Source organism: Canis lupus, chromosome 19, assembly GCF_048164855.1.
Source record: "Canis lupus baileyi chromosome 19, mCanLup2.hap1, whole genome shotgun sequence".
Classification (NCBI taxonomy): domain Eukaryota; kingdom Metazoa; phylum Chordata; class Mammalia; order Carnivora; family Canidae; genus Canis; species Canis lupus.
In genome coordinates, this window is record NC_132856.1 from 55,569,174 (window position 1) to 55,595,058 (window position 25,885).

The 25,885-nt window shown below is 58.5% G+C and overlaps 1 protein-coding gene and 1 long non-coding RNA gene across 6 annotated transcripts in view; one reads left to right on the forward strand and one right to left on the reverse strand.

The window, feature by feature from the left end:
* Window positions 1–2,261: 2,261 nt before the first annotated feature.
* On the reverse strand, window positions 2,262–25,044 carry LOC140610996 (long-chain-fatty-acid--CoA ligase ACSBG2-like). Of its 4 annotated transcripts, none has more exons than XM_072787646.1 (14): window positions 24,913–25,044; window positions 24,199–24,288; window positions 21,814–22,037; window positions 17,005–17,093; window positions 16,361–16,481; window positions 10,929–11,009; window positions 10,668–10,817; window positions 10,378–10,554; window positions 7,942–8,123; window positions 7,607–7,840; window positions 3,989–4,206; window positions 3,583–3,722; window positions 2,917–3,163; window positions 2,262–2,596 (listed from the first exon to the last, which is right to left on the reverse strand). In XM_072787646.1, exons 2-14 carry the CDS (start codon window positions 24,233–24,235, stop codon window positions 2,508–2,510), a joined length of 1,989 nt encoding a protein of 662 aa, XP_072643747.1. In that variant the 5' UTR covers window positions 24,236–24,288; window positions 24,913–25,044; the 3' UTR covers window positions 2,262–2,507. The 4 variants fall into 4 exon arrangements, with proteins under 4 accessions (XP_072643747.1, XP_072643745.1, XP_072643748.1 ...); XM_072787644.1 differs by having other exon boundaries at window positions 24,172–24,288; XM_072787647.1 differs by having other exon boundaries at window positions 24,900–25,018.
* LOC140611003 (uncharacterized) overlaps window positions 21,933–25,885 on the forward strand; it is a 55,264-nt gene continuing 51,311 nt past the window's right edge. The window contains exon 1 of one of the 2 annotated variants that reach the window (XR_012012390.1): window positions 21,933–22,075. This is a non-coding gene — a long non-coding RNA (uncharacterized lncRNA). Of the gene's footprint in view, window positions 22,076–22,204; window positions 24,034–25,885 lie in introns of those variants that run through there. The other variant, XR_012012389.1, reaches the window with a different exon arrangement.

Consider the following 25,885-nt stretch of genomic DNA (forward strand, 5'->3'; position numbering starts at 1 on the left):
ACAGTTTGGTCTCGGGTCCTCTTTTTGATGGTATGTTGTTCCCTTGGAAGCAGGCCGCAAGGTTGGAGTTGAAAAACAAGCCTGACTTCACAAGATGGAACGGGAGGGTGGGGGAGGGGGGGACTGGGGGGAGGAGGAGGTGATAGAGGGCAAGATAGGTGGAAACCCGTGGAAGTGCTCCTTTGCTGAGAGCTGGTTGGTCTGCCGAGGGCTTTGCTCTGGACTCCGAGTGGCAGAGCAGAGCGAGTGGCAGAGCGGGACAGCTGGCCGCACCGGCGTCCCCAGGAGCCTTTCTTCTCGGCTTGGGCAAAACCTCTACTCCCCGGCCCCATCTCTCCTACCAGGGGAGGATTGTGCAAGTCCTGCGGGGCAGAGTCTGATCTGAGCCCCTGCGCCAGGGGCAGGGAGCGAGGGAGGGAGGGTCTAGAGGGGTGCCCAGGGCTGCCGGAGCCCCACCACGCGGGGAAGGCCCACCTGGGGCCAAGGACCCAGCCCTTCTCGAGCCCTGGAGGGTGGGTGCTGTCGCCGGCGTCCCCACGGCCCCGCGGGGCGGGCGTGTAGGTGCATTTCCGAGCTGCTCAAGCCCAGGCAGGTGCCACCGCAGCTGCCTGCGTGTGTTTGCCCCGGTGGCAACCTCCGCCTTCCCGCGGGTGCATCGGGGATCCCGGTCCTTAAGCCTGGGGAATTCGGTAAAGGCGTTTACACTGGGGGGGGGGGGGGTTCTAGGTGGGCCGCTGGTCCCGTTGGGGGGAGTCTGCCCTCCAGCCTCCTGCCCCTTTGAGTCTTTGGTCTCTGGTGCCTTTAAAGTTTCCTTTTTGTCTTCCTAGTTGAAAACCGTTTCCATACATTTGAGTGCTTGGTTTCTTTCACCCACGCAGACCTTTCTGCCTCGACTATTCCCAAATCATAACACTTTAAATTTCTGTTTTCACGATGAAGGCTCAGGACAAATCTGAAGGCTCCAAGGGCCCGGGCACCCTGGGCGGGATCCTCGATCCTGCCTGCTCTCCGGGCCCACTTGCTCCTGTGTCCCTGGGGGCCATCATCCGCCGGCGGCCCGACCGCGCTCCCTCCCAGACGGCGCACGGCGGGCACGCCTGCACACGTTGCCCTCAGGACCCCTGAGAGCTCATCTCAAGTCCTTGCACCGACGTCCAGCTCGCCTCACCCTCCAGCCCTGCTCTGGCCTCCCCCACCTTTCTAGGGGCTCCTCGTGGAGCATGCGACGTGGCCCTCGGTGTGTTGTGCACAGCGTCCCTCACCACGCGGAAGCCTTGTGTCTCTATCAGGCCCTTGCCCCCCCCCCCCCCCCCCCCCCCCCCCCCCCCGCCCTTGCCGAGGACCACCTGCGTTTCACAACTTCCCTCCCGGCTGCTTCCAGCAGTTTGTCTTTCTCTCCCTTCTTCTCACCTTTCGGTTTGCTCTGTCTGGAGGCCACCCTACGGAGAGGCAGGGCCCAGCCCTGGTTCCCCCATCGCCGCCTGAGGTGCTCCGTCCGCAGTTACGGCCACTGTCACCATACAGTGCTTCCCCCACTTATGTGAAAGGCCACTCAACTCCTGCACACATGTGTTTTTTTTTTCTGTGCCGGGCTCCTCTCCTCTGCACATCTATTACTGATGCCCATCGTTGAGCTTTCAATTACTGCTGCTTTGTAATTTCTTTATTATCCGGTAGAACCAGTCCCCCCCCTTTGTTAATTATCGTCCCCTTTTTAGAATGTCCCCAGATGCGCGTGCGTGTTTGCTTTCCCACATAACCTCATCAGCTCGAGTTCTAGAACATTCCCTTTATCTCGTTCTGAAGTTTCCCCGTTAACATTTTTGTTTTCATTTTAATTCAAAAAAAAAAAAAAAATGTGTCCTAGCTGGCATGTAGGTGGGTTCCCAGAGAACCCCCAGCCATCGTCTCCGCGTGCCCCCAAACAGCCGGGGAGGGGACGTGCCTGCGCCGTTAGCGTGTCTATAGTTTTCAAACTGAAGAAGCCTATGAGTATCATCAGCTCCGTTTTTTACTTTCCCAGAGCCTGCAGAATGAAACCCCTCAGCCCCCTCGGCACCATTGCCATTTTGTGGCCGGGCAGTTTTTCCTGGTGTGGGAAGTGCTGCTGGCTCCCTGTGGGGTGCTGAGCAGCATCTCTGGCCTCCCCCCACCAGCTGCCAGTAGCACCTGCCTGCCTTAGTGGGGACAACCAAAACTGCCCCCAGACATCACCACATGTGTCCTGGGGGGTGCAGGGTCAACTGGGTAAGAACCACTGCTTTAGCAAAACCACATTTTATTACCCTTTTACCTTTAAATCTAAAACACTGCCCCATAGAGGGGGGGCATTTTAGTTAAAACCACCCGATGGGCACTTGGCACTCAGAGCAGCTTCCCTCCCTCTACAATCAGCTCCTCCATCCTCCGATCATCCCGATCATCCCCAATCATCCCAGATAGGGGGATGGAGGGAGGGGGATCAAAGCCCCGTGACCAAGCAGGAACCCCGGGGCCTCTCCTGGCTGCTAGGACTCCTCGTCCTCCTTGTAAAATCTCTCAATTTCAGTTTGGTAGATCTTGGCCACCATGGCCCTCTTCAGTTTGGTGGTGGCCCCTGTAAGAGAATCAGGTCCAAGGCGGGGCCTCCTCTCATCCCCACTCCCCCGCAGGGGCCCCCCTCACCACAGGATGAGATGTTAGTGGGTCTGATCCGTCCTAAGGGTGCAGGGGGGGCGCCCGGTGCCGGAACAGAGGGCGGCTTGGATGGGGGGGCCCAAGGAGGAGATACAATAGGCCCCTCCCAGAGCGCCCTGAGACTCTCCATCCTGCGCTAGGACCTGCCACATTCCTCGGGGGTGCTGGGATCCCAGCTGGCCAGGGGCTTGGGTGCAGGCTGCCCCGCCCCCCCCCCCCCCCCCGCCCGCCCCAGCTCACCCAGCTCCCCTCCAGCCACAGAGAAGTCCGTCTCGAGGATGGTCCACTTGACGATCTTGGCGCTGTCTGAGCTGACCTCCGCGTTGGCGGCGTCGATCCCCTGACTGATGAACTCCAGCACCACTGGGTCTCCGTCGTAAACGATGTCCGACAGCCTGGTGGCCTGGCTCCTGAGGTGCCGGCAGAAAGCCACCGCCTCACTGGTCAGCGCGTTCCGGGGCTCCCCCGTGTCCATGTTGACTTGGCACTGACATTGGGGGGCAACAGGGCTGGCAGCTGGCAGACTGTCCCCGCGCCCACTCCCAAGCCCAGCTCCCCAGGCTGGGGCTCGCCCTCCCGGGTCACTGTCTTCTCGACCCTCCCCCGCAGAAGGGCCAGGTCCTCATCCCCCCATCCCTCATTCCCCCCCCACCCCCCACCCCCGCCATGGCGCAAATGAGAAAACAGGCCCAGCCTGGGGACAGTCGCCCTACACGTCCCCGCGTCCAAGGGGCTGGGAGGGCCGGGCTCCGGTCCAGCTGCATTTCTCTAGAGACAGGCCAGGAGCCTCTCCCCCAGGGGCCCGGCCCGTCCCTGGGCTTGGCTTCCTGTCCTGAAACCCGGCCGGCAGCACCCGCCCCCCCCGCCCCGGGGCGGCCACGAGGCTCCAGGCCAGCCGTGAGGTACCTTCAGCGTGAGCAGGGCGCACAGGTAGGGCGCGTCCTGACCCACCACCACCACGTAGCGCACGATGGGAATGTGCCTCTTCACCCGCGCCTCGATGGGGTTCGGGTTGATCCTCTCCCCCGAACTGAGGGTGATGATGTCTGCGTTGGGGAAAGGGAGCGGGACTGCGGTCCTGAAAAGCCATATCACTTCCACTCTCCTGGAGCCCGGACCACCCCTTGGTGTTCAGAAACGACAGAGACAGAGCCCAGGCGCACCAAGGGCGTCCCCCCCACCTCCCTGGCCCTCCTCCAAGCAGGACTTTAGTCCACCCCCGTCATTGTGCTGTGTGCAACCTGCACCACTGTCCACAGCAGCCCTGTGGGGCCTGGTCGGAGGCAGCACCTGGCAGCCCTGTCTGGCTCACCTCTGGCGTTGCCCATGACGTAGAGGAATTCGTCGGTGTCCAAAAACCCCAGGTCCCCCGTGTGCAGCCAGCCGTGGACATCAATCTTCTCCTGGGTGTTCTCCTCGTCGTTGAGATACCCCATGAAGACGTTCCGGCCCCAGATGTGGATGTCCCCAATGCCCTCCTCGTCTTCTCTCTGCATCTTGGTGTGGGTGCTAGGGAGGGACTTCCCGCAGCTGGGGACAGTGACAGGGAAGGGGTGTCACAGACACTCCGGGTACAGATGCCCCCTGGCATAGGGGCGCCCCCTCTCCGTGCTCCTTCTCCCCCAGGCACCCGACTGCTCAGATCCTAGGCCTTCCAGAGCCCTGCAGATCTGCAGAAGGGGAAGGGGGTGTGCTCCCCCAGGCTGAGGGAAGGCTCGGCCCGCCCTGACCTGGAGCCAAGCTGGCAGGGAGCCCACAGGTGAGCAGAGGGGACAAGGCAAGAGGCAGATAAACTCAAGACACCTTTCGGTGCAGCTGGTTGCCATGGAAGGTGCCTGGGCAGGAGAGGAAACCGTATAACCCAGGCAAGGATGAGGTATCTCACACGCGTCCTCCCCCGGCGTGTTTCCTTGACACCCCCCCCAGGGGGGTTGGTTGGGGGGGTTGCGGGGGAGCGGGCTGGAGCTTCACCTCTCACAGCTGGAGGTTCCCAGCCAGGCACCTGGACCCCACCCCGGGGCCTTGCCTGCTTTCTCCCCGGGCTGTCTGGAGGCTCAGGGCAGGGCCTCAGCGCCAGCCTGGCCCACACCCAGGACGCAACCTGCATGCACTGAACTGGGTCACTCCCCCCAAAAAAATCCCTGAGCCCCAATGGGATGGTATCTGGAGGTGGTTGGGTTTGGGTGAGGTCCCAAGAGAGGGAACTTCGTGGTGGGGCTGATGTCCTTTAGGAGGAGGTGCCAGAGGGGGCTTGCTGTCCCTCCCCGGCGTGCAGACACGGAGAGAAGCCGGCCGGCCGCCACGAGCCGGGAAGAGGCCCTGCCGCCCACGGCCGAGTCAGGGACACCTTGATCTCGCAGCCTCCAGAACTGAGACTAAAGCTCTGTGCGTTTTTTAATTTAATTTTCTTTTTTAAAGCCCCTGGCCTGTGATGCTCTGTCAACAACAGCCGGGAACTGAGACCCACTCCGTGAGAGCCGATGCCCAGCCCCTCGTTCACGGTCAGACGCTCCCGCAACGAGCAAAGTCCCCAACGAAGAATGGAAAATCGAGAGGCTTCCCCGCTGTCTTATTCTGGAAGCATCCAGGGCTGCTCCGAGTGGCAGGGCTTCCTGCCGGCCGGCTCCCTGCTCTAACCCCAGCGATGGGCACCACCCGCAGGCGTCGCAGTGTCCACTCCACCCGCGTCGAGCGGGCTCCCCAGAAGAGCATCGCGGAGCCGTGGGCTGGCCGCTCCACATACCGCCACCCAGGCGGCCCAGAGCTCTGGCCGAGTCCCCTGTCCTCTCTTCAGCCTCCATGCCCGTCCACCCTCTGCCCTTGCCTCCCTGGGTTTGGGGGTTCAGGAGACGCCGTGCCTTGTGCCTGGCTCTCCATCCGGTCTCTGCTGAAAGTCGCTCCCGTCCCCCCAAAGCCAAGGCGCTCTAAGGACGGCGACGCGGGCGTCTCCCTGACCAAACGCTGGGCCTGCTCTCGCTAGCCCCTGGCCCGGGTCTCGAGAACCGCAGGCTCTGAACGCAAAGCCTTTCATCCACTCCCACAGAGACACTTGGGAACACGTCAGCATTTCGGCACGCTTGGGCCGCCTCCCCGGGTGGCTGGGGCCCCCTGACACCCCTGCCTGGGAGAGCTCCAAGCTGCCGGGGACTTTCCCAGCCGCCCCCTGAACTGCCCGGTTACTCTCTACTTTAGCAGGCTTGCGGATGAGTCCTTTCTCTGGCCCTTGAGATGCAAACCTACCACCCGGCACCGGCTCCTCTCTTGCGAAGGGAACATCCAGGGAGGTAACTGGCTCTCTCCTCCTGTGCTTTTGGGAGGCCTGGGCCCTCCTCCCCCCACGGAGGGCAGCGTGCTCTGGCCTCCACCTCCTGCCACAAACACGGAGAAGCTCCAGCCTACAGGCCCCGATGGGCTCGGTTGGTGAAGCTCCCGCCTTCCCGCTCTGCGTAACTGCCACTTCCCAGGCCGCCCAGGCCCCTACCGCCGCCCCTACCCCCGCAGACCCCTTGAGGCCGCCCCGACCCCTCGACCCAAACCGAAGGGGAGGTCGGGTCACTCTGGGCCCTTCTCACTGCAGGAGCAGTTGTGGATAAAATCAGAGCTCTGAGTGGTGTCTGGCTTTATCTTTGAAAATGGTCACCCCGGGGTCGTCAGCGGAGAGGTGAGCCCCAGGTTAAGAAGACTGAGGGCAGGAGAGAGAGCCAGCACACCAAAAGGGCCCTGATGCATCCAAGTCCCCTGTTTTGTCCTTTTTTATTCAACATGCTAAGTCTCCTGGGAAATGGGGGAGGGGCTGAACTAAGGTATAAATCAGTGGATCGGTGGCTGCAATAGCAGGGCTGGACGGCCTGACCCCTCAGATGTGGCAGAAATAATATAGTGTCACTTCTGAGGTTAGGTCATAATTGGGTTGTCAGATCAAACATAAGATGCCTGGTTATATTCCAATGACAAATCTTTGTATTAGTGTAAGTATATCCCACCTATTGCAAGGGATGTACTTATGCTTAAGAAAAAAAAAAAAGGTTGTTTGCAATTCAAATTCCCTGGGTGTCCTGTATTTTTATTTGCTGAATCTGGCCATCCTAGTCCTAAAGGAGAGTGTGGCTTCCCTGGGGTCTCCTGTATTGGGGGGGGCCGTCAGCCATGGCGGGGGACCCCCAAGTGGCTCTATGGATGGGTTGGTGTAGCCAAGAAGCAAAGCCTCCTGCTGAAAGCCAGGAGGGCGGACGCCTGGGTGGCTCAGCGGGTGAGCACCTGCCTTTGGCTCTAGGCATGATCCCAGGGTCCCGGGATCAAGTCCCGCCTTGGGCTCCCTGCAGGGAGCCTGCTTCTCCCTCTGTCCGTGTCTCTGCCTCTCTGTGTGTGTGTTTCATGAATGAATAAATAAATAAAATCTTAAAAAAAAAAAATGCCCCAAGGACCTGAGAGGCCTCTTGCTTGCAGCTTTGGAGGAAGCCCGCCTCTAAGTGGCTCCTCCAGCCCTGGTTGAGCTTTCGGATGAGGCCGCCCCGGCCCACACCTTGGACCAGGTGTGCAGCCAGGACCGTGCAGCCGCAGGAGCAGCTCCCAAACTCCTGACCCACAGAGACCAGGAACTCCTGTTTGTTGTACCAAGTGGCTAAGTTTGAGGGTAATGTCTCCGCAGCTGTGAATGTGCTCTCCCCCGAGGGGCCAGGGTGTCCGAAATTATCGGCCATTAGTAAAAACAGTTTGCAAATTAAAAAATGAATCGGAAGGGCCTCCGGTCCCCCCTCCACGCGGGTTCACTTGCTTTCCCTCGTTGGGATATGCCTTCCGTGGTGGGGGAAGAACGGAGTAGGGTGACCACGTGCACCCGGCCAAGGAGCAGGGGTTCAAGGTCAGCCCTGGCCATCCCCCCTCCCTACAACCCTGCCCCCCGTCTGCCCATCCCTCCACCAAGACCCACCTCAGCAGCCGGAAGTCCTGCTGCCTGGAGAGCGTGTGGATGCCCGTGCTCTCGGACAAGCCATACAGCTCGAAGATGGGCATGTTGAGGCTGAGGAAGTAATCCATGGTCGCTCTGGGGAGCCCCAGGCCCAAGTTGAAGAACTGCCGGCAGTGATGCAGGCCCAGGGACTTCCTGGCTTGGTTGAAGGTCAGCTTCTTGGCCAGGCTGAAGCACAGCGGCGGATGGAGCTGCCTTGAGGAACAGACACGGGGTCGCGGAGATGGGTCTGGGGACTCTGGGCCGGCCCCTCGGGCAGGGACCCCGCCATGGGCAGCCCCGAGACCCAGCCTCACCCCAATATCCGCCTTTTGTTTGTCCTGAGGCCCAGCCACATGGCCCACTTGTCTATCCTCCTCCGGAATGGGCTCGAGGCGAGCTGGTTGGTCTTGAGGCTGTCAAGCAATCTGTCCCAGACCCAGGGGACGCCGTGGAACGTGGTGGGCTTCACCTCCTGCAGCGTGTCGACCAGGGAGCCCTGCAGTGCACGGCACGTGGGCACCCGGCTGACCCTGCCTCGGCGGCCCCGGGCCCTGCCTGCCCCCCCGACCCCGGGCCCCCACCCCCAGGGCCGGCAGCCGGTCACCACCGCCGCCAGAGCTCAGAGGGGGTGGCAACGACCCACTGCTCCCAACCCCCATGAGGGGACACACAGGAGCCGTGTCCTCCTCCACGTGGCTCAGCGCACGAGAGATTCAGTCACACTGTTGGCGACTTCTGGGGTCCTGTCCACCCTCTCCCGGAACTCTCAGTCTGGGGCAAGGGGTGGGTGGACAAAGGACAGGAGCGGAGGGTACGGAGATAGGGAGCCCAGAGACACGCAGAGATTAAGAGATGGAGGGAGAAAAAAAGAGAGAGAGATGGAGGGAGAGAGACACGAGGAGACAAAGAGACAGGGAGGGACGGCGGGAGAGAACAGGACGCATGTGGGGGACAAACTCCGGTTTTGTCACTCTTTCCACATCTTATCAGTCACCAAGAAAGATTCCTCAGCAGCCGCAGCCGACATGCCAGCAAGGCAGGCTGGAGGCCCAAGTCGGGACTGAAGCTGCGCCGAGCCCCCTGGTGCCCACGGAGCCGCCCGTTCCACCCGCCAGGGCAGCGAGGGCCAAGGATGGCCCCAAGGCCCAGGGAGCTGGCTCTCACTCTTTTTTTTTTTTTTTTTTTTTTAAGATTTTATCCATTTATTCAAGAGAGAGACAGAGGCAGAGACATAAGCCGAGAGAGAAGCAGGCTCCATGTAGGGAGCCCGACCCGGGACTCGATCCCGGGACCCCAGGACCACGCCCTGGGCCGAAATCAGGCGCTCAACCACTGAGCCCCCCGGGCGTCCCTGGCTCTCACATTATTAAAAGGTCTTTAAAGGGGCGCCAGGGTGGCTCAGGTGGTTAAGCGTCTGCCTTCGGCTCGGGTCATGATCCCGGGGTCCTGGGATCGAGCCCCAGGTTGGGCCCCCTGCTCAACGGGGAGCCTGCTTCCGCCTCTCCTCCCTGCTCCTACTGTCATTCATCCACTCTCAGAAAGAAAGAAAGAAAGAAAGAAAGAAAGAAAGAAAGAAAGAAAGAAAGAAAGAAAAAGAAAGAAAGAAAGAAAGAAAATCAAAAAAATAAATCAATACAAGGCCTTTAAAGAGTTCTAAGGAGAATATCTCGTGACACGCAAAAATACGAAACTGAAGCTTTCGCGTCAGTAACGTTTTCCAGGTTCGCAACGAGCAAGCTGCAGACAATTGTCCTTCCCCTGGGGACCTCTGTGATGAGCCTCAGTTTTGCCCCTCGGCCCAGGGAGGCCTCGGTCACTCGCTGCCTGTCCCCTGCGCAGCACAAGTCTGCAGCCGCCTCTGCTCAGAGCTGTTCCCTCCTCCCTGTCTTGATGGGAAACGTGTGATTTTCTGCATTCGGAGTCAACACAACTGTGATCGATGTTTCAGGATGTAGGTCAGTGACCTCGTGTGCTTTTTTGTTTTGTCTTATTGCAGTAAAATGCACACACCACCAAATAATCATTTTAACGGCACGGCTCAGCGGCACGAAGCACACTCACCCTGCCCTGCACCCACCCCCACCATCCGTCTCCAGAACCTTCCATGTCCCTACACGGAGACCCCGTCCCCAGGAAGCACGGACCCCCACCCCCTGCCCCACCCCTGGCTCCCACCACCTCCTCTCTGTCTCTGTGTCCTTCTGTGTCTGGGTCCCCTCCCTGAACCCGGTGTCCTGAGGGTCCATCCACATGGGGGCAGGTGTCGGGGTCCCTTCCTTCCTAAGGCTGGATCATACTCTATTGTATGGGTGGAACGCATTTATTTCTCCATTTCTCTGTGGATGGGCACCCGGGTTGTTTCCACTCACATGCTTTTTATTTATTTATTTATTTATTTATTTATTTATTTATAATTTAATTTAATTTAATTTAATTTAATTTTTATTTTTTCACATGCTCTTTTAATGGCTTGGTTAAGCTTCCTACCTCTCCGATTTTTGCCTCGTGGGAGGTGGCGGATGCAGGCTTCCCATCCCCCACGACACTAGCTCATGCCTGCTGCCGCCCCTTCACTTCGCAGATGGGGAGACCGAGGCCCAGAGAGGGCAAGGACCGAAGTCGTGCAGCTCGTGTGGGGGGACGGGGGCAGGGCGGGGGTTCCAGTTATGGGCCGAGCACCCCACGGAGAGTGGCCCCTGTCCCCGCAGCCTCCCCCGCCTGGCCTGCACCCACCGCGGCAGGGGACTCACCCTCAGAGCGTCGGGCTGGGCGAAGTAGAGGGCTCCGGCGACGAAGATGGAGATCCACATGTCGAAGAGCTGGGCCGACATGTAGCTGAGAGGGAGGTAGCTCACCAGGACCTCCTGCTCCTCCGGGGGGCACTTGTAAGACAGGCTCTGGGCGGTGGCCACCGTGGTCCAGGTGATCTGGGAGGAACCTGAGCCGTCACCCGCGGGCCATTCCCTTCTCCACCCCCAGGAGCCCTCCTCCGTCCCCGCGACCCCCGGAGCCCCAGCCTGCCCCCCCATGGGACACTCACATTGTCGTGGCTGAGCATCATGGCCTTCGGGGGGCCCGTGACTGACAGGCTGTAGACCAGGGTGCAGCACTGGTTGGGCTTCTGGGAGTCGATGACTCGGTCCAGCGTGTCTTCCGAGATGCCATCCGCCAGGTCCAGGAACCCTCTCCACTGCGGGGAGGCGGCGGGTGGGGGGCTCACAGTGATGGGTGGGGGGGCCCTCGAGTCCAAGACCTCAGCCCCTGCCGCGGCCCCCCAGCCTGCCCTCCCGGTGGCACGTACGGAGTACAGGTTCTGCAGCCGGGTCCGGATCTCCTCCTTGTACTGGACGATGGCCTTGAGGTGTTTCAAGTAGCCCTGGATCTGCCACAGACCGCAGGGCTCGTGGGCGCGGGGGAGCCCCGAGCCCGTTTCCCCAGCACGCCCCATGCGGACGGAAAGGGCACCCCCCAATTTTCTTCTTACGAAAAACGCACACGAATTTACCAGTTTAACCATCTCAAAGTGGACAGTCGAGCAGTATTTAGTACGTTCAACGTTATGCGACCGTCACCTCCAGTTCAGAACATTCCGTCTCCCCGAAGGGATACCCAGTGCCCATCATTGGTAACTTCATGCCTCCGTCCTCCAGCCCCTGGCGACCATGAATCAATCCTCCCTGTCTCTACAGATCTGCCTATTCCGGATATTTCATATGATTAGAATCGTACATTACGTGGCATTTTGTGTTTGTCTTCTTTTGCTGAGCATCACGGGTTTTTTTTTTTTTTTTTTTTAAAGATTTAATTATTTATTCATGAGAGACACAGAGAGAGAGAAAGAGAGAGGCAGAGACACAGGCAGAGGGAGAAGCAGGCTCCCTGCGGGACTCGATCCCAGGGCCCCGGGTCATGCCCTGTGCCGAAGGCAGGCGCCAAACTGCTGAGCCACCCGGGGGTCCCCAGCATCACGGTTTTGAGGTCTATCCACGTCAGAGCGTGGGTCAGCGCTTCCCTCCTTTTGTCGCCGAGTAACAGCCCAGCGTGTGGATGGGCCACAGTTTACTGTTCCGTGGCCAGTGGACGGCTGGGCGGTTCCCATGACTGCGCTGCTGTGAAAGTTTGTGTACAAGTTTGCGTTTTCCATCCTCTTGGGTAATGACCTCGGGGTGGAATCGCTGGGTCATATGACAGTCCTACGGTTGACTTTCCGAGGAGCTGCCAGACTGTCTCCCACAGCGGCCACCCGTGCACGAGGGCTTCGGGGGCTTCACATCCTCTCCAGCACTTGTCACCTCCAGCACTTGTCACCTGCATTTCTGATAACAGCCGTCTCCGTGGGTGCGAAGTGGCTTCTCCCTGGTGCTTCTCTCCCCACTTCCTGGATGACTTGGACGTTGAGCATCTTCTTCTGGGCTTGTTGGCCATTCCTGTTTCTTCTCTGGAGAAATGTCTTAAGTCCTTGGCCCATTTCTGAACTGGGTTTCTGTCGTCATTGCTGTGTTTTTTTTTTTTAATATTTAATTTATCTATTCATGAGAGACAGAGACAGAGAGAGACAGGCAGAGACACAGGCAGAGGGAGAAGCCAGCTCCATGCAGGGAGCCCAATGCAGGACTTGATCCAGGACCCCGGGATCATGACCTGGGCCAAAGGCAGATGCTCAACTGCTGAGCCCCCAGGTGCCCCTAAATAATTCTTTTTTTAAAAAAAGGAGAGTATTTTTTATATATATATATAAAATATATAAATATATAGATATATAAATATATACTTATATATTATATATAAATTTATATTATATATAAATATATTTTTAAAAATTTATATTTTATAAATGTATTTTTATTTATATATATTTATATTTATATATAAATAAAAAATATAAATATATATATTTTTAAAGATCTTTTATTTGTTTGTTCATGAGAGACACAGAGAGGTAGAGACACAGGCAGAGGGAGAAGCAGCTCCCTGTGCGGAGCCTGATGCAGGACTCGATCCCAGGACCCCGGGATCACGCCCTGGGCCGAAGGCGGACACTCAATGGCTAAGCCACCCAGGCGTCCCCTGTATTTTCCTTTTGATGTCAAGGGGTCCTGGACACGTTTGGAAGGCAGATTGCCCTGATTTCCCAGACCAGCTGGGATACTCTAAGGTACCACGTATTGAGGCGGCCTGGGCGGTGGGGGGGGGGGGGGGGCGGGTCTTGGGGTCTCTGCTCAGAATCTGGTAATCCCAGAATCAAGGTGTGGGAAGGCTGGGTTCCTCCTCGAGGCTCGGTGGCAGGATCGTTCATCTGGGAACTGGCGCCTTTAGGTTGTTGGAAGAATTCAGTTCCCTGTAGGTACAGGCCTGCGGTCCGCCTGTCTCCTTGCTGGCTGGCTCTGGGGCCCTCCTCAGCTTCTGGGGCCACCATACTCCTTGGTTTCTCGTCTCTTCCTGCATTTTCAAAGCCTAAGCGGGGGTGGGAGTGGGGGTGAGGGGTTGGAGTTCCTCTCCGGCTCTGAATCCCTCTGCTTTCTTCAGCCTTATCTTTCCTGTCTCCAGCCAGAGAAAATTCTGTGCTTTGAAGGGCTCTCGTGATTATAGGGGAGCCACCCAGATAATCCAGGATCATCTCCGGGCTGAAGGGCCTTAATCTTAATCCCATCAGCGAAATCCCTTTGGCCACAGGAGGTGCCAGGATCACAGGTTCCGGGGGATTAGGGTGTGGACATCTTTGGTGCGGATCACACAGCGCCAGCAGGATGGACTTCCTGAGAGAGGGGACTCAGGAATGGAGCCAGACTTTGGGTCCGAGCAGGTGAGAGGAGGAAGTTGCTGCCACCCAAGATGGGAAACACGGAGGAAAAAGCAGATTTTGGGGGGAAAGTTCGGGAGTTTAGGTCCGGACAGGCATCCCGGTGTGATTCCTGGGAAAGCCGGGGATAAAGACGTGGGGAAGCACCAGCAGGTAGGTATCACCTGGGGAAGCAAAGGTACAGGACACGAAGAGCAGCGGTCTGCCCGCCTGGGCCTGGCTCTCTGGTTCCGGTTCGGACAAGGGAGGAGGACACGAAGGAGCAGCTGGCGAGGAGAGCCAGGCAGTAGGAGTGTCATTATTTTCATCACCTGCTGGTCCCCTTAGGCATCTGAGTTTGCAACCCCACGTCATCAGGGGCTCCCCTTCCAGGTGGACAATGACCCAGGCCACATAAACCCTGTACAGACCTTGTCTTGGGTTTATATACTTATTTATTTAATAAACATTAAAAATTTTATTTTTAATAAAATGGGTGGCTCAGTGGTTTAGCGCCTGCCTTTGGCCCATGGTGCGATCCTGGAGTCCCGGGATCGAGTCCCGCATCGGGCTCCCTGCATGGAGCCTGCTTCTCCCTCTGCCTGTGTCTCTGCCTCTCTCTCTCTCTCTCTCTCTCTGTCTGTCTATCATGAACAAATAAATAAATAAATCTTTAAAAAAAATAAAAAATTTTGATTGCTGAAAAAAATACGTAAAAAAATACATAACCTTACCATCTCAACCATTTTTAAGCATACAGTTTGTAGTGTTAAGTAGATTTGCACTACTGTGAAACAGATCTCCAGAACCTTCTGTCTCCCTACACGGAGACCCCGTCCCCAGGAAGCACTGACCTCCTGCCCCCTGCCCCACCTCTGGCTCCCACCACCTCCTCTCTGTCTCTGTGGACAGGCCTCCTCTGGGGACCTCCTGGGAGTGGGGTCCTGCAGGAGGTGTCCTTCTGGGTCTGGGTCCCCTCCCTGAGCCCGGTGCCCTCGGGGTCCATCCACGCGGGGGCAGATGTCGGGGCCCCTTCCTTTCTAGGGCTGAACAATATCCCAGCGTGTGGATGGCCCACATTGTGTTGATCCGTTCATCCATCCACGGACATCTGGGTTATTTCCACATTTTGAGTACTGTGAACACTGCTGCTGTGAACTTGAGTGTACCAAGATATCTTCGAGATCTTTCCTTCACTTCTTTCTGGTAAGTGTCCAGAAGATTGCTGGTAGCTGTAAAGTTTTGAGGCATCTCCACGCTGCATTCTGTGGTGGCTGCACCATCTTATGTTCTCACCCACGGAGGCTGGGATTTATTGAGGAATAATTGGCATGCAGTAAAAGTCACCTTCTTAGCTGTATAGTTTCAGGAGTCTTGACAAACATGGCAGTGTGACCATCACCTAAATCAAGATCTGGGACAGTTACATCACCCCATAGCGTTTCCTCAGGCTCCTTCGTGGTCCGTTTCCTCCTTTCAACCTGGCAACCCCTGATCTAGACTTCTGTCCCCTAGCTTTGCCTTGGCTGGGGCTTCGCATATATGAAATCACACAGGGTGGCCTCCCCCCGGTGTCCACCATTCAGCACATTTCAGATGCAGCCGCGTGATTACAGCCCCGTCACTGCTATTGTTTGGTGGGACGGATGGACCACTCTTTGTTCATCCAAATCATAGAAAAACAACTGGATCTTGTTTAACATCCCAGTGGGTGTTTCGTGGTGGCCCCGTCTTTGCCTACATGCCTCTGTCCACTTGTCATGGGTCCTCTTAGGGTCCCCATTTCACAGGGTTCAGCTCAGGCTGCAGGACGGGCAGGGACTGGCACAGAAGTGTCAGCTGTAGGACCATTACTGGTTCCCTATGGCATAGAGTTATAGGTGGTATGTGGGAGGGAGGAGAAGACGTTTAGCCTCCCTCGGGGCGGCCGAACGTGGGTGGGCATAACCCTGATGTCCACCTCCTCTGGGTGCCCCGTATGCCCATGGATCTCTCCCCATCCCTCCTAGGAGCAAAGATCAAATCGGAATGACAATCCCATTGATGATCCTTTTGACAATAGTGTTAGCGTTGAACACCGACGCTGAGAGGCTCTGTCCTAGCCCGTTTCAGGTTTACTTAGTTCATCCTTGGAACCAAAGCCATTAGGCAGGTCCTATGACCATTCCCATTTTACAGGTGAGGAAACCGAGGCACCAGGAAGCCAAACACCTCGTCCTAGGACCCAGCGTTAGTGGAGGTGGCCTTTGAGCCATGGAGCCCACACACCCAGAACCACCTCACTTGGATCAGCCCTGGACCCAAGGAAATTCAGGATCTGTTGTACAGTTCCATTAAGATGAAACACCCAGAGCAGGCAAATCCACATTGACAGAATGTGGGTCGGTGGTTGCCAGGGGCCGGAGCTGGGGGAATGAACAGTTCCCACTAATGGGCACAGGGCTTCCTTTTCAGGTGATGGAATGTTCTGGAACCAGACAGAGGTCATGGTTGCACAACACTAGGAGTGCACTCAACGCCACTGAGCGATACGCTAAAAAGCCCTACGATGGTCAATTGTATATTATGTGCAGTTTACCACAATATTTTTTTTAAGTGGGAAGAGAGGATAACCTTGCAGTGGGCACATCTAAGCCCCAGTTTGGGGTGTGTTGGGGGTCAGCTCTGGAGCCAGCACTGGGCGGGCTCTGACTCCCTCAGGCGCGAACACCTGCCACGGCCAGCAGTGCGAGGGCCATTTGGCAGGAACAGCACATGCCTGGCACCTCGTTGGGGCCCCAGACCCATCCATCCACGGAGCCCACGGTTCCCAGCTTGTGGGTACCAGTGGGATGGATGGTGGGCGCACTGCTCATTGGACCCCTTTTCTTTACTAGGCAGGGGCTGTGCCTTTGCCTAACTGTGCCCTCCCCTAGGCGAGCCCCCTGGCACCCGCAGGCCCCAGAGTCACTAACCTGGATGACTTTCTGCAGCTGTCTGTCATTATCCACCACAAAGATGTCTATCTCCGAGCTTTCAGCGATGACCTGGCAGGCCTTTGGGGAGTTGGTGGACAAGATGCCAACAGAGAAGCCTCTGGAAGCAGAACCCAAGAGGTGAGGACTCACTGGTGGATTGCAAGGCTGCCCAGAGGCTGGTTTTACCAAAGGAGAGACAGTCTCTGAGGCAGGGCACAGAGTGTGGAGGACATGCCCTGGCACCCACGGCACGCCTTGCTCGAAGGTGGGAGTCGGGGACAGCTTGGGCATGGGGCCTGCCCTCTAGGGGCTCCCCTATGGTCTGGGCAAGTCGGGGAGGGCTCAATGCTGGAGAACCCTGGGGAGTGGAGAAGGCTTTTTGGAGGAGGGCTCAGGGCAGCCGGGCTTCGCAGGATGTGTGTGAGCTCGACGGGTAGAGAATGTCAGGAAGGCTGGTGGGCGCCCAGGGCTGAGCCCTTGACAAATCCCATGGAGCCCAGACCGAGCAGGAGCCCTCGTCTGCTCCCGAACTGGGGGCTCTTCCGTGAGGCCCCTATGGATTCAAGATAGAGGATGAGGCTTTGCTGGGTGGGAGGCTGCCCGACCCCCTGTACCCCAGGGAGACACCAGGTCCCTCTTACCCTGCCATGATGGCACCGATGCTGGCGATGACCCACTCCTGTGAGTTTAGCCCCATGATCCCCACGCTGTGGAAGCGCTCCAGGCCCAGCTGGGGAAGGAAGCCCTCGTGAGGCATGGGCAGGATCCCCCGCCACTTGCCCCTACCTGCTTGGGAGCCTCAGAACCTTGGGCCCCCTTTTCTCTGTTGACCATTTGTGCTTCTGTTGGCTGGTGAAATAGCCCATCCGTCCCCATTACAGGCTACCACAGAGTCACCCAGAGCTGTGGTTCTCAACAGGGATGATCCCGCCTCCCCATATGACTTTGGGCAACATCTGGAGGCATTCTGGGGGAAGGGAGCGGTGCTGACATCGAGTGGGGGGGGCACGAGGCATGCTGAGAAGCATCCTCTAAGGTACATACAGCACAGACCCCTCCGAAAGAATGATCCAGCCCCAAATGTCGGTAATACAGGGATCGCAGAACCTTGAGGAAATACAAACAAAATGCACCCACGCCCCAATATTTTTTTTTAATTTGACAAAATCAGGGCAGCGGTAGGTCTATATTTTCATAAACTGCCATGGTCATAAAACCACACATCCTATTTTCCCAGCCTTTAAATATTTCTCTATGGTATCAAATGTAACACCTCTATGATACTGTGTAATATAGAAATGTCATAATTTAGGGGTGCCTGGGTGGCTCAGTTGGTGAAGCGTCTGCCTTCGGCGCGGGTCATGATCTCAGGGTCCGGGGATTGAGCCCCAGATTGGGGGGGGGGCTTCTGCTCAGTGGGGAGTCTGCTTCTTTCCCTGCCCCTCTCTCATTCTGTCTCTTAAATAAATAAATAAAATCTTTAAAAAAATATCATGATCTAGTGACATTCCCTCACTTACTGGTTGATACTTAGGTAAGATCCTTTTTCCTCTTCACTTTTATTAGATAAAATGCTGGGGTGGGGATCCCTGGTGGCGCAGCGGTTTGGCGCCTGCCTTTGGCCCAGGGCGTGATCCTGGAGACCCGGGATCGAGTCCCACATCGGGCTCCCGGTGCATGGAGCCTGCTTCTCCCTCTGCCTGTGTCTCTGCCTCTCTCTCTCTCTCTCTGTAACTATCATAAATAAATAAAAATTTAAAAAAAAAATGCTGGGGTGAACATCTGCATAGTTCAAGCCCTGGATACCCACGTGATTGTTTGTGCTGACGTTGGATTGACTTAAAAATTCAAGAGGGTGAACCATTCATCCATTTCGGCAGAACCAGGGGATTCCCCAGGTGGGCCCTTCCTGTCCACTGCAGACTCCTGCGTACAGCTGCCACTCTTGGTGTCCTTGTCTAAAGAGGGCATCACAGGGACGCCTGGATGGCTCAGCGGTTGAGTGTCTGCCTTCGGCTCAGGGCATGATCCCAGGGTTCTGGGATCGAGTCCCACATAGGGTTCCCTGCAGGGAGCCTGCTTCTCCCTCTGCCTGTGTCTCTTGCCTCTCTCTCTCTCTTGAATAAATAAATAAAATATTTTAAAAAATAGGACATCACAAACTCAACATGGTCCAAACAGAATTACTAAAGTTGCCCACTCCCCTCTGCCGACCCTGCCTTCCGCAGTCTCAGTTAACAGCAGGGGCCAGAAATCTGGATAATCCTCAGCACCTTTCTTTCTCCCAGATACCCAGATCATCAAGAAATGATGTTGGCTCTGCCTTCAGAATGTGACCACTTCTCATCCCCTCCCCTGAGGCCGTACATATCCAAGACATCTTCATCTCAACCTCAACTGGTCTCTCTTTTTGCGCCCATTCTGTTCTCTCTGCAGCAGCCAGAAGGTGCCTGTGAGCACCCAACTCCCGGCACACCCCTCTGCTCACAGCCGGCCATGGCTCCCATCTCACTCCTCGCAAAAGCTCCATAGGCCCAGCAAGACCTGTTCTCAGTACTCCCTGCCCTCCCCACCTCCCTCTCTCCCCCTCACTCACTCTACTTCAGCCACATGGGCCTCTTTGCCATTCAGCCAACACACCAGCCACAGTCCTGCCCCAGGACCTTTGTGCATTTGTCCCCACTGCTTGCAACACATACCCCCAAATAGTTAGATGCCCCCTCCTGCCTCCCAGTTATTTAAGTCTTTGTTGAACTATCACTCTCAGAGAGGTTCTGACTGGCCACCCCATGGTAAGATTTCAACCCTGCCTCAGCTCATCTACCCCTTTCCCTGTCTACTTCCTTCATACTTGTTCGTTACATTGACTGGACAAGTCCCTAGAGGTCTCATATCCCCATTTCCTAATCTGATAAATGGGCAGTCATTCATTGAAGACATACCCAAGGGGCTGGTGCTGCTCTGGATTTTGGGGGCTTGCACTGCATGAGGCGTCTGGCCCCTCGCCCTCATGAACTAACCAACTAAACAAACACGTTATACAACCATGTTACCATGTGGCTATGAGAGCTGGGCAGAAAATTGTCGAAGGGGCTATGATAGCATGGTGGGGGGTGGTGGTGAGTTTGAGGACCCAGGGTGATCGGGGTGACCTCACTCAAATGATGAGACTTTGAGGGGCCCCTGGGTGGCTCAGTCGGTTGAGCATCCAACTTGTGAAGTTGGCTCAACCACAAGGTCATAATATCAGGGTCTTGAGATTGAGTCCAGGGTCAGGCCCTGTGCTCAGTGGGGAGTCTGCTTGAGATCCTCTCTCCCTCTGCCCCCCTTAACCCAATCAATAAACAAATCTTAAAAAAAAAAAAAAAAGATGAGACATTGGGGAAGAGACACATTACCAACAACAGCCATAAGAATATAGCTAAAGCTGGGATCCCTGGGTGGCGCAGCGGTTTAGCGCCTGCCTTTGGCCCAGGGCGCGATCCTGGAGACCCAGGATCGAATCCCACGTCGGGCTCCCGCTGCATGGAGCCTGCTTCTCCCTCTGCCTGTGTCTCTGCCTCTCTCTCTCTCTCTCTCTCTCTCTCTCTCTGTGTGTGTGTGTGACTATCATAAATAAATAAAAATTAAAAAAAAAAAAAAAGAATATAGCTAAAGCTGATGTCACACTCAGGGTGAGCCAGGGGCTGTTTGATATGTGTAAACTCCCTGAATTCTCCTAACAAACCCTTGTGCTAGGTGTTTTTATATTTTATTTTATATATTTGTACATAAAATGCTAATAGAAAACGTTTGGTACCAAATCTAATAAAAATAAAATATAAAATGGACATGTCCATATGTAACTTTTTTATTTTGAATATCATATATGTATAAAATTCCCATTTTACAGATGGGGAAACTGAAGCGTGGTGAGGATGAGTAATTTTTAAAAAAATGGAAGTACAGCTAACACATAATGTTCCACGAGCGTCATGCACACAACGCAGTATTTCCCCAAGTCTGTACGTGATGTTATGCTCACAAATGTAGCCTAAGTAATTTTCTAGCACAAAAATCACGGGCATTTAGAGACAGCCCACGGTGAGGGAGGTTAAGCGATGCAAGCAGGGATGCGCAGGTGAGGGCGGAGCCAGAGGAAAGGATGCAGGTACAGTTCAGGCCTCCCCGGTGGGAGGGGCGCAGGAGGAGGGGCGTGTCGGTGGGAGGAGCGCAGGAGGAGGGGCGTGTCGGTGGGAGGGGCGCAGGAGGAGGGGCGTGTCGGTGGGAGGGGCGCAGGAGGAGGAGCGGGTCGGTGGGAGGGGCGCAGGAGGAGGGGCGGGTCGGTGGGAGGGGCGCAGGAGGAGGAGGGGCGTGTCGGTGGGAGGGGCGCAGGAGGAGGGGCGGGTCGGTGGAAGGGGCGCAGGAGGAGGGGCGGGTCGGTGGGAGGGGCGCAGGAGGAGGGGCGTGTCGGTGGGAGGGGCGCAGGAGGAGGGGCGTGTCGCTGGGAGGGGCGCAGGAGGAGGGGCGTGTCGGTGGGAGGGGCGCAGGAGGAGGAGCGGGTCGGTGGGAGGGGCGCAGGAGGAGGGGCGGGTCGGTGGGGGGGCGCAGGAGGAGGAGGGGCGTGTCGGTGGGAGGGACGCAGGAGGAGGAGGGGCGGGTCGGTGGGAGGGGCGCAGGAGGAGGAGGGGCGTGTCGGTGGGAGGGGCGCAGGAGGAGAAGGGGCGGGTCGGCGGGAGGGGCGCAGGAGGAGGAGGGGCGTGTCGGTGGGAGGGGCGCAGGAGGAGGGGCGGGTCGGTGGGAGGGGCGCAGGAGGAGGGGCGGGTCGGTGGGAGGGGCGCAGGAGGAGGGGCGTGTCGGTGGGAGGGGCGCAGGAGGAGGAGCGGGTCGGTGGGGGGGCGCAGGAGCAGAGGCGTGTCGGCGGGAGGGGCGCAGGAGGAGGAGGGGCGTGTCGGTGGGAGGGGCGCAGGAGGAGAAGGGGCGGGTTGGCGGGAGGGGCGCAGGAGGAGGAGGGGCGGGTCGGTGGGAGGGGCGCAGGAGGAGGAGGGGCGGGTCGGAGGGAGGGGCGCAGGAGGAGGAGGGGCGGGTCGGAGGGAGGGGCGCAGGAGGAGGAGGGGCGGGTCGGTGGGAGGGGCGCAGGAGGAGGAGGGGCGGGTCGGAGGGAGGGGCGCAGGAGGAGGAGGGGCGGGTCGGAGGGAGGGGCGCAGGAGGAGGAGGGGCGGGTCGGAGGGAGGGGCGCAGGAGGAGGAGGGGCGGGTCGGTGGGAGGGGCGCAGGAGGAGGAGGGGCGGGTCGGTGGGAGGGGTGCAGGAGGAGGAGGGGCGTGTCGGTGGGAGGGGCGCAGGAGGAGGAGGGGCGTGTGCTGAGAGGGGCGAGCCGCGAGTGGCGCGCAGGCGCGGTGGCGCAGGCGTGGCAGTGCGCAGGCGCAGAGGGGCGGCGGCGCGCGGCCCGCAGCCGGAGCGCACGTGGTACCTTGAGGAAGGCCTTGGCCGCGCGCCGGCACTCCTCGTAGTACTCGACGTAGGTGAGCAGGTGCCAGCCGTTCCTGTGCTTGGAGCCCAGCGCGATGCAGTTGGCGTACTTGATGGCCGTGTTCATGACCATGTCGTGCACGGTGACGGGCGGCTGGCTGGTGAAGGCGTCCTCCTGCCGCAGGGCCACCTCGCCGTCGCGCTTGGACGTCCAGTAGCGGAAGCCTGTGGGCAGGCGGGGTTCGGGGGCGGTGAGACCCCAGGTGGGTGACGGCGGGGGCGGGGCTGGGGCTCGGATGGGGGGAGCGGGTGCAGAAAGCGGGGGACGGTGCGGGGTGGGGTGAGGAGGAGACAGGCATGGCGGACAGAGGAAGACAGAGACGCACGGGAGGCCGCAGGTGGACAGACTGACCCCGCAGCCCGGAGGGCGGAGGGACGGTGGACAGACAGACGCCCGGCCCCGAGGGCGGAGGGACGGACAGACAGACGCCCGGCCCTGAGGGTTGAAGGACAGTGGACAGACGCCCCAGCCCGAGGGTGGAGGGACGGTGGACAGACAGACGCTGTAGCCCAGAGGGCGGAGGGACTGTGGACAGACAGACGCCCCAGCCCGGAGGGTGGAGGGACAGTGGACAGACAGACACCGCAGCCCAGAGGGCGGAGGGATAGTGGACAGACAGACGCCCCAGCCGGAGGGCGGAGGGACGGTGGACAGACATACGCTGCAGCCAGGAGGGTGCAGGAACGGTGTACAGACAGACGCCCGGCCCTGAGGGTGGAGGGACAGTGGACAGACAGATGCCCCAGCCCCGAGGGTGGAGGGATGGTGGACAGACAGACGCCCAGCCCTGAGGGTGGAGGGACAGTGGACAGACAGATGCCCGGCCCTGAGGGTGGAGGGACAGTGGACAGACAGATGCCCCAGCCCCGAGGGTGGAGGGATGGTGGACAGACAGACGCCCAGCCCTGAGGGTGGAGGGACAGTGGACAGACAGACGCCCGGCCCTGAGGGTGGAGGGACAGTGGACAGACAGACGCCCGGCCCTGAGGGTGGAGGGACAGTGGACAGACAGATGCCCCAGCCCCGAGGGTGGAGGGACAGTGGACAGACAGACGCCCAGCCCTGAGGGTGGAGGGACAGTGGACAGACAGATGCCCCAGCCCCGAGGGTGGAGGGACGGTGGACAGACAGACGCTGTAGCCCAGAGGGCGGAGGGACTGTGGACAGACAGACGCCCCAGCCCGGAGGGTGGAGGGACAGTGGACAGACAGACACCGCAGCCCAGAGGGCGGAGGGATAGTGGACAGACAGACGCCCCAGCCGGAGGGCGGAGGGATGCTGGACAGACATACGCTGCAGCCAGGAGGGTGCAGGAACGGTGTACAGACAGACGCCCGGCCCTGAGGGTGGAGGGATGGACAGACAGACGCCCGGCCCTGAGGGTGGAGGGACAGTGGACAGACAGACGCCCGGCCCTGAGGGTGGAGGGACAGTGGACAGACAGATGCCCCAGCCCCGAGGGTGGAGGGATGGTGGACAGACAGACGCCCAGCCCTGAGGGTGGAGGGACAGTGGACAGACAGACGCCCGGCCCTGAGGGTGGAGGGATGGTGGACAGACAGACGCCCAGCCCTGAGGGTGGAGGGACAGTGGACAGACAGATGCCCCAGCCCCGAGGGTGGAGGGATGGTGGACAGACAGACGCCCAGCCCTGAGGGTGGAGGGACAGTGGACAGACAGACGCCCGGCCCTGAGGGTGGAGGGACAGTGGACAGACAGATGCCCCAGCCCCGAGGGTGGAGGGACAGTGGACAGACAGACGCCCAGCCCTGAGGGTGGAGGGACAGTGGACAGACAGATGCCCCAGCCCCGAGGGTGGAGGGACGGTGGACAGACAGACGCCCAGCCCTGAGGGTGGAGGGACAGTGGACAGACAGATGCCCCAGCCCCGAGGGTGGAGGGATGGTGGACAGACAGACGCCCAGCCCTGAGGGTGGAGGGACAGTGGACAGACAGATGCCCCAGCCCGAGGGTGGAGGGATGGTGGACAGACAGACGCCCGGCCCTGAGGGTGGAGGGACAGTGGACAGATAGACGCCCGGCCCCGAGGGTGGAGGTCAGCAGCAGCCCCACAAGCAAGCTGGCAGCTGGGCAACAGGCCCGAGGCCCCTCCGTGGACCCCCCAAGGACCAAGCACCTCTGAGCCCCGCGCCCACCTCGGTAAGCCCCCACCTGTCTCCCAGCTGCCGGCCAGCCGCCCCCAGCACCCCGAGCCCACCTCAGGGACCCTGGGGCTGGCCCAGCCTCCTTGGCATCCCTGCCTGGGAGGCCACCCCCAGGGCCCGCGGAGGCCCCCACCTCGGGCTTTCATTTCTGGTCGGTGACCTGTGTCTGTTGGACTCCGCGTCTTGCGTGAGGTCATGGTATGCGGAGTCCTCGGCCTCTCGTCTTACTGCCTGCGGGGCATCTGGCCTCCTGGGACGGAACAGCCAGCCATTCAGGAAAACACAGTTGCGTCCCGTGAAGGGCTGGGAGTGTCCAGCTGTGGGGGGGCCTGGGGGGCCCACCTAGTCAGGGGGCGGTCAGGGAAGGCTGCTTTGACCAGTGGGGTGGGAGGTGACGAGGCAGGGGAGGGAGGAACATCCGAGGGAGCAATGCCTGGAGGCCATTGGGGCTGGAGTGTAAAGAAAAGCGGGGGGATCCCCGCGTGGCGCAGCAGTTTAGCGCCTGCCTTTGGCCCAGGGCGCGATCCTGGAGACCCGGGATCGAATCCCACGTCGGCTCCCGGTGCATGGAGCCTGCTTCTCCCTCTGCCTGTGTCTCTGCCTATGTCTCTGCCTCTCTCTCTGTGTGTGGGACTACCATAAATAAATAAAAATTAAAAAAAAAAAAAAAAGCGGGGGCCATAGAAGGAAACGAAGCCGGACAGGCGCTGAGGGTGGGGTCAGCTCGGGGTCTTGCTGGCCGTGTTAGTAACAAATTGCTTTCCGGTACCTTGTGTTCACCCCCACCCAGTGTGTGCAGACTGGTTCACCCCAGGCGGGAGCTGAAGTGTCTCACGCCCCCAGCCCCTGCCTTCCACCCACCACACATTTTCACCCATCTCTGTCGTCAGGAAGGCAGTGCCCACTTCTATCTCCCACTTCTTTTTATCAGCTTTGGTCACCGCCCCCCTGCTCTTAGGGGGACAACAGTCTCTAGCCTGGATGTCCAGAATGTTCCTGCCTATGGCCAGCCTCTGTGACTTCACTGTGGATTCCATAGCCTGGAGCCATGATGGTGACCTGGCCAGTTGCTGCTCAGCAGAGGCCCATCTTAGGGGATGGTGGCAGGGGTGGGATCTGCACACACAGCCAGTGGTTCTTCCCCAGGGAGGAACCAGCAGCAAAGTCTTGGGTTTGAGTGTGACACCTGGAGGGACTTAGTAGCCCCTGTCCAGCACTTAGCTTCGGGTGACAAAGTTCACAGGCGGACCAGAAAGAGAGCAGTGAGGTGCAGGCAGCACCGTGGAAGGCGTGAGGCCTAGGCACGTCACAGAGGCCAGGGAAGCCCAGTGTTTGAAAGAGCCAGTTAAGGTCGGCAGACCCCGAGGCTCCCAGCAGGTCGAGAAGGGCTTTGAGCCGCTGTGCCCGGGAGTCCAGGGGTTCGGGAGTTCATCCGTCCATGAGGCACAGTCTCGAGCTAGAATAGACTCCCAGATGTGCATACAGCTGCATTTCACAGATGTTGGATGCTGTTGAGGTCGAAAAACTAAAAGGTCATTTAAAGGCCTCTGTGTGTGTCGGGGTGGGGGGCGGGCCCTGGTGGCTCAGTCAGTTAAGCATCTGCCTTCGGCTTGGGTCCTGATCCCCGGATCCTGGGATGGAGCCCCACGTTGGGCTCCCTGCTCAGCGGGCAGTCTGCTTCTCCCTCTCCCTCTGCCCCTGCCCCTGTTCTCTCTTTGTAATAAGTAAAATCTTAAAAAAAAAAAAAAAGGCCTCTTTGGTTCCTCAAAAAATCAAATCAAACGTAGAATTACCATATGACCCAGCAATCCCATTTCTGGGGAGATATCCAAGGGAATTGAAAGTAG

Excerpts from the sequence above, each read along its gene's own strand:
- LOC140610996 (XM_072787644.1), bottom strand. The coding sequence starts at position 24,235 with ATGACCTCACGCAAGACGCGGAGTCCAACAGACACAGGTCACCGACCA. Across the intron at positions 7,841-7,941 it reads AACAAAAGGCGGATATTGGG|GCAGCTCCATCCGCCGCTGT; the intron begins GTGAGGCTGGGT and ends CTGTTCCTCAAG. Across the intron at positions 3,723-3,988 it reads CGTCATGGGCAACGCCAGAG|ACATCATCACCCTCAGTTCG; the intron begins GTGAGCCAGACA and ends TCCCCAACGCAG.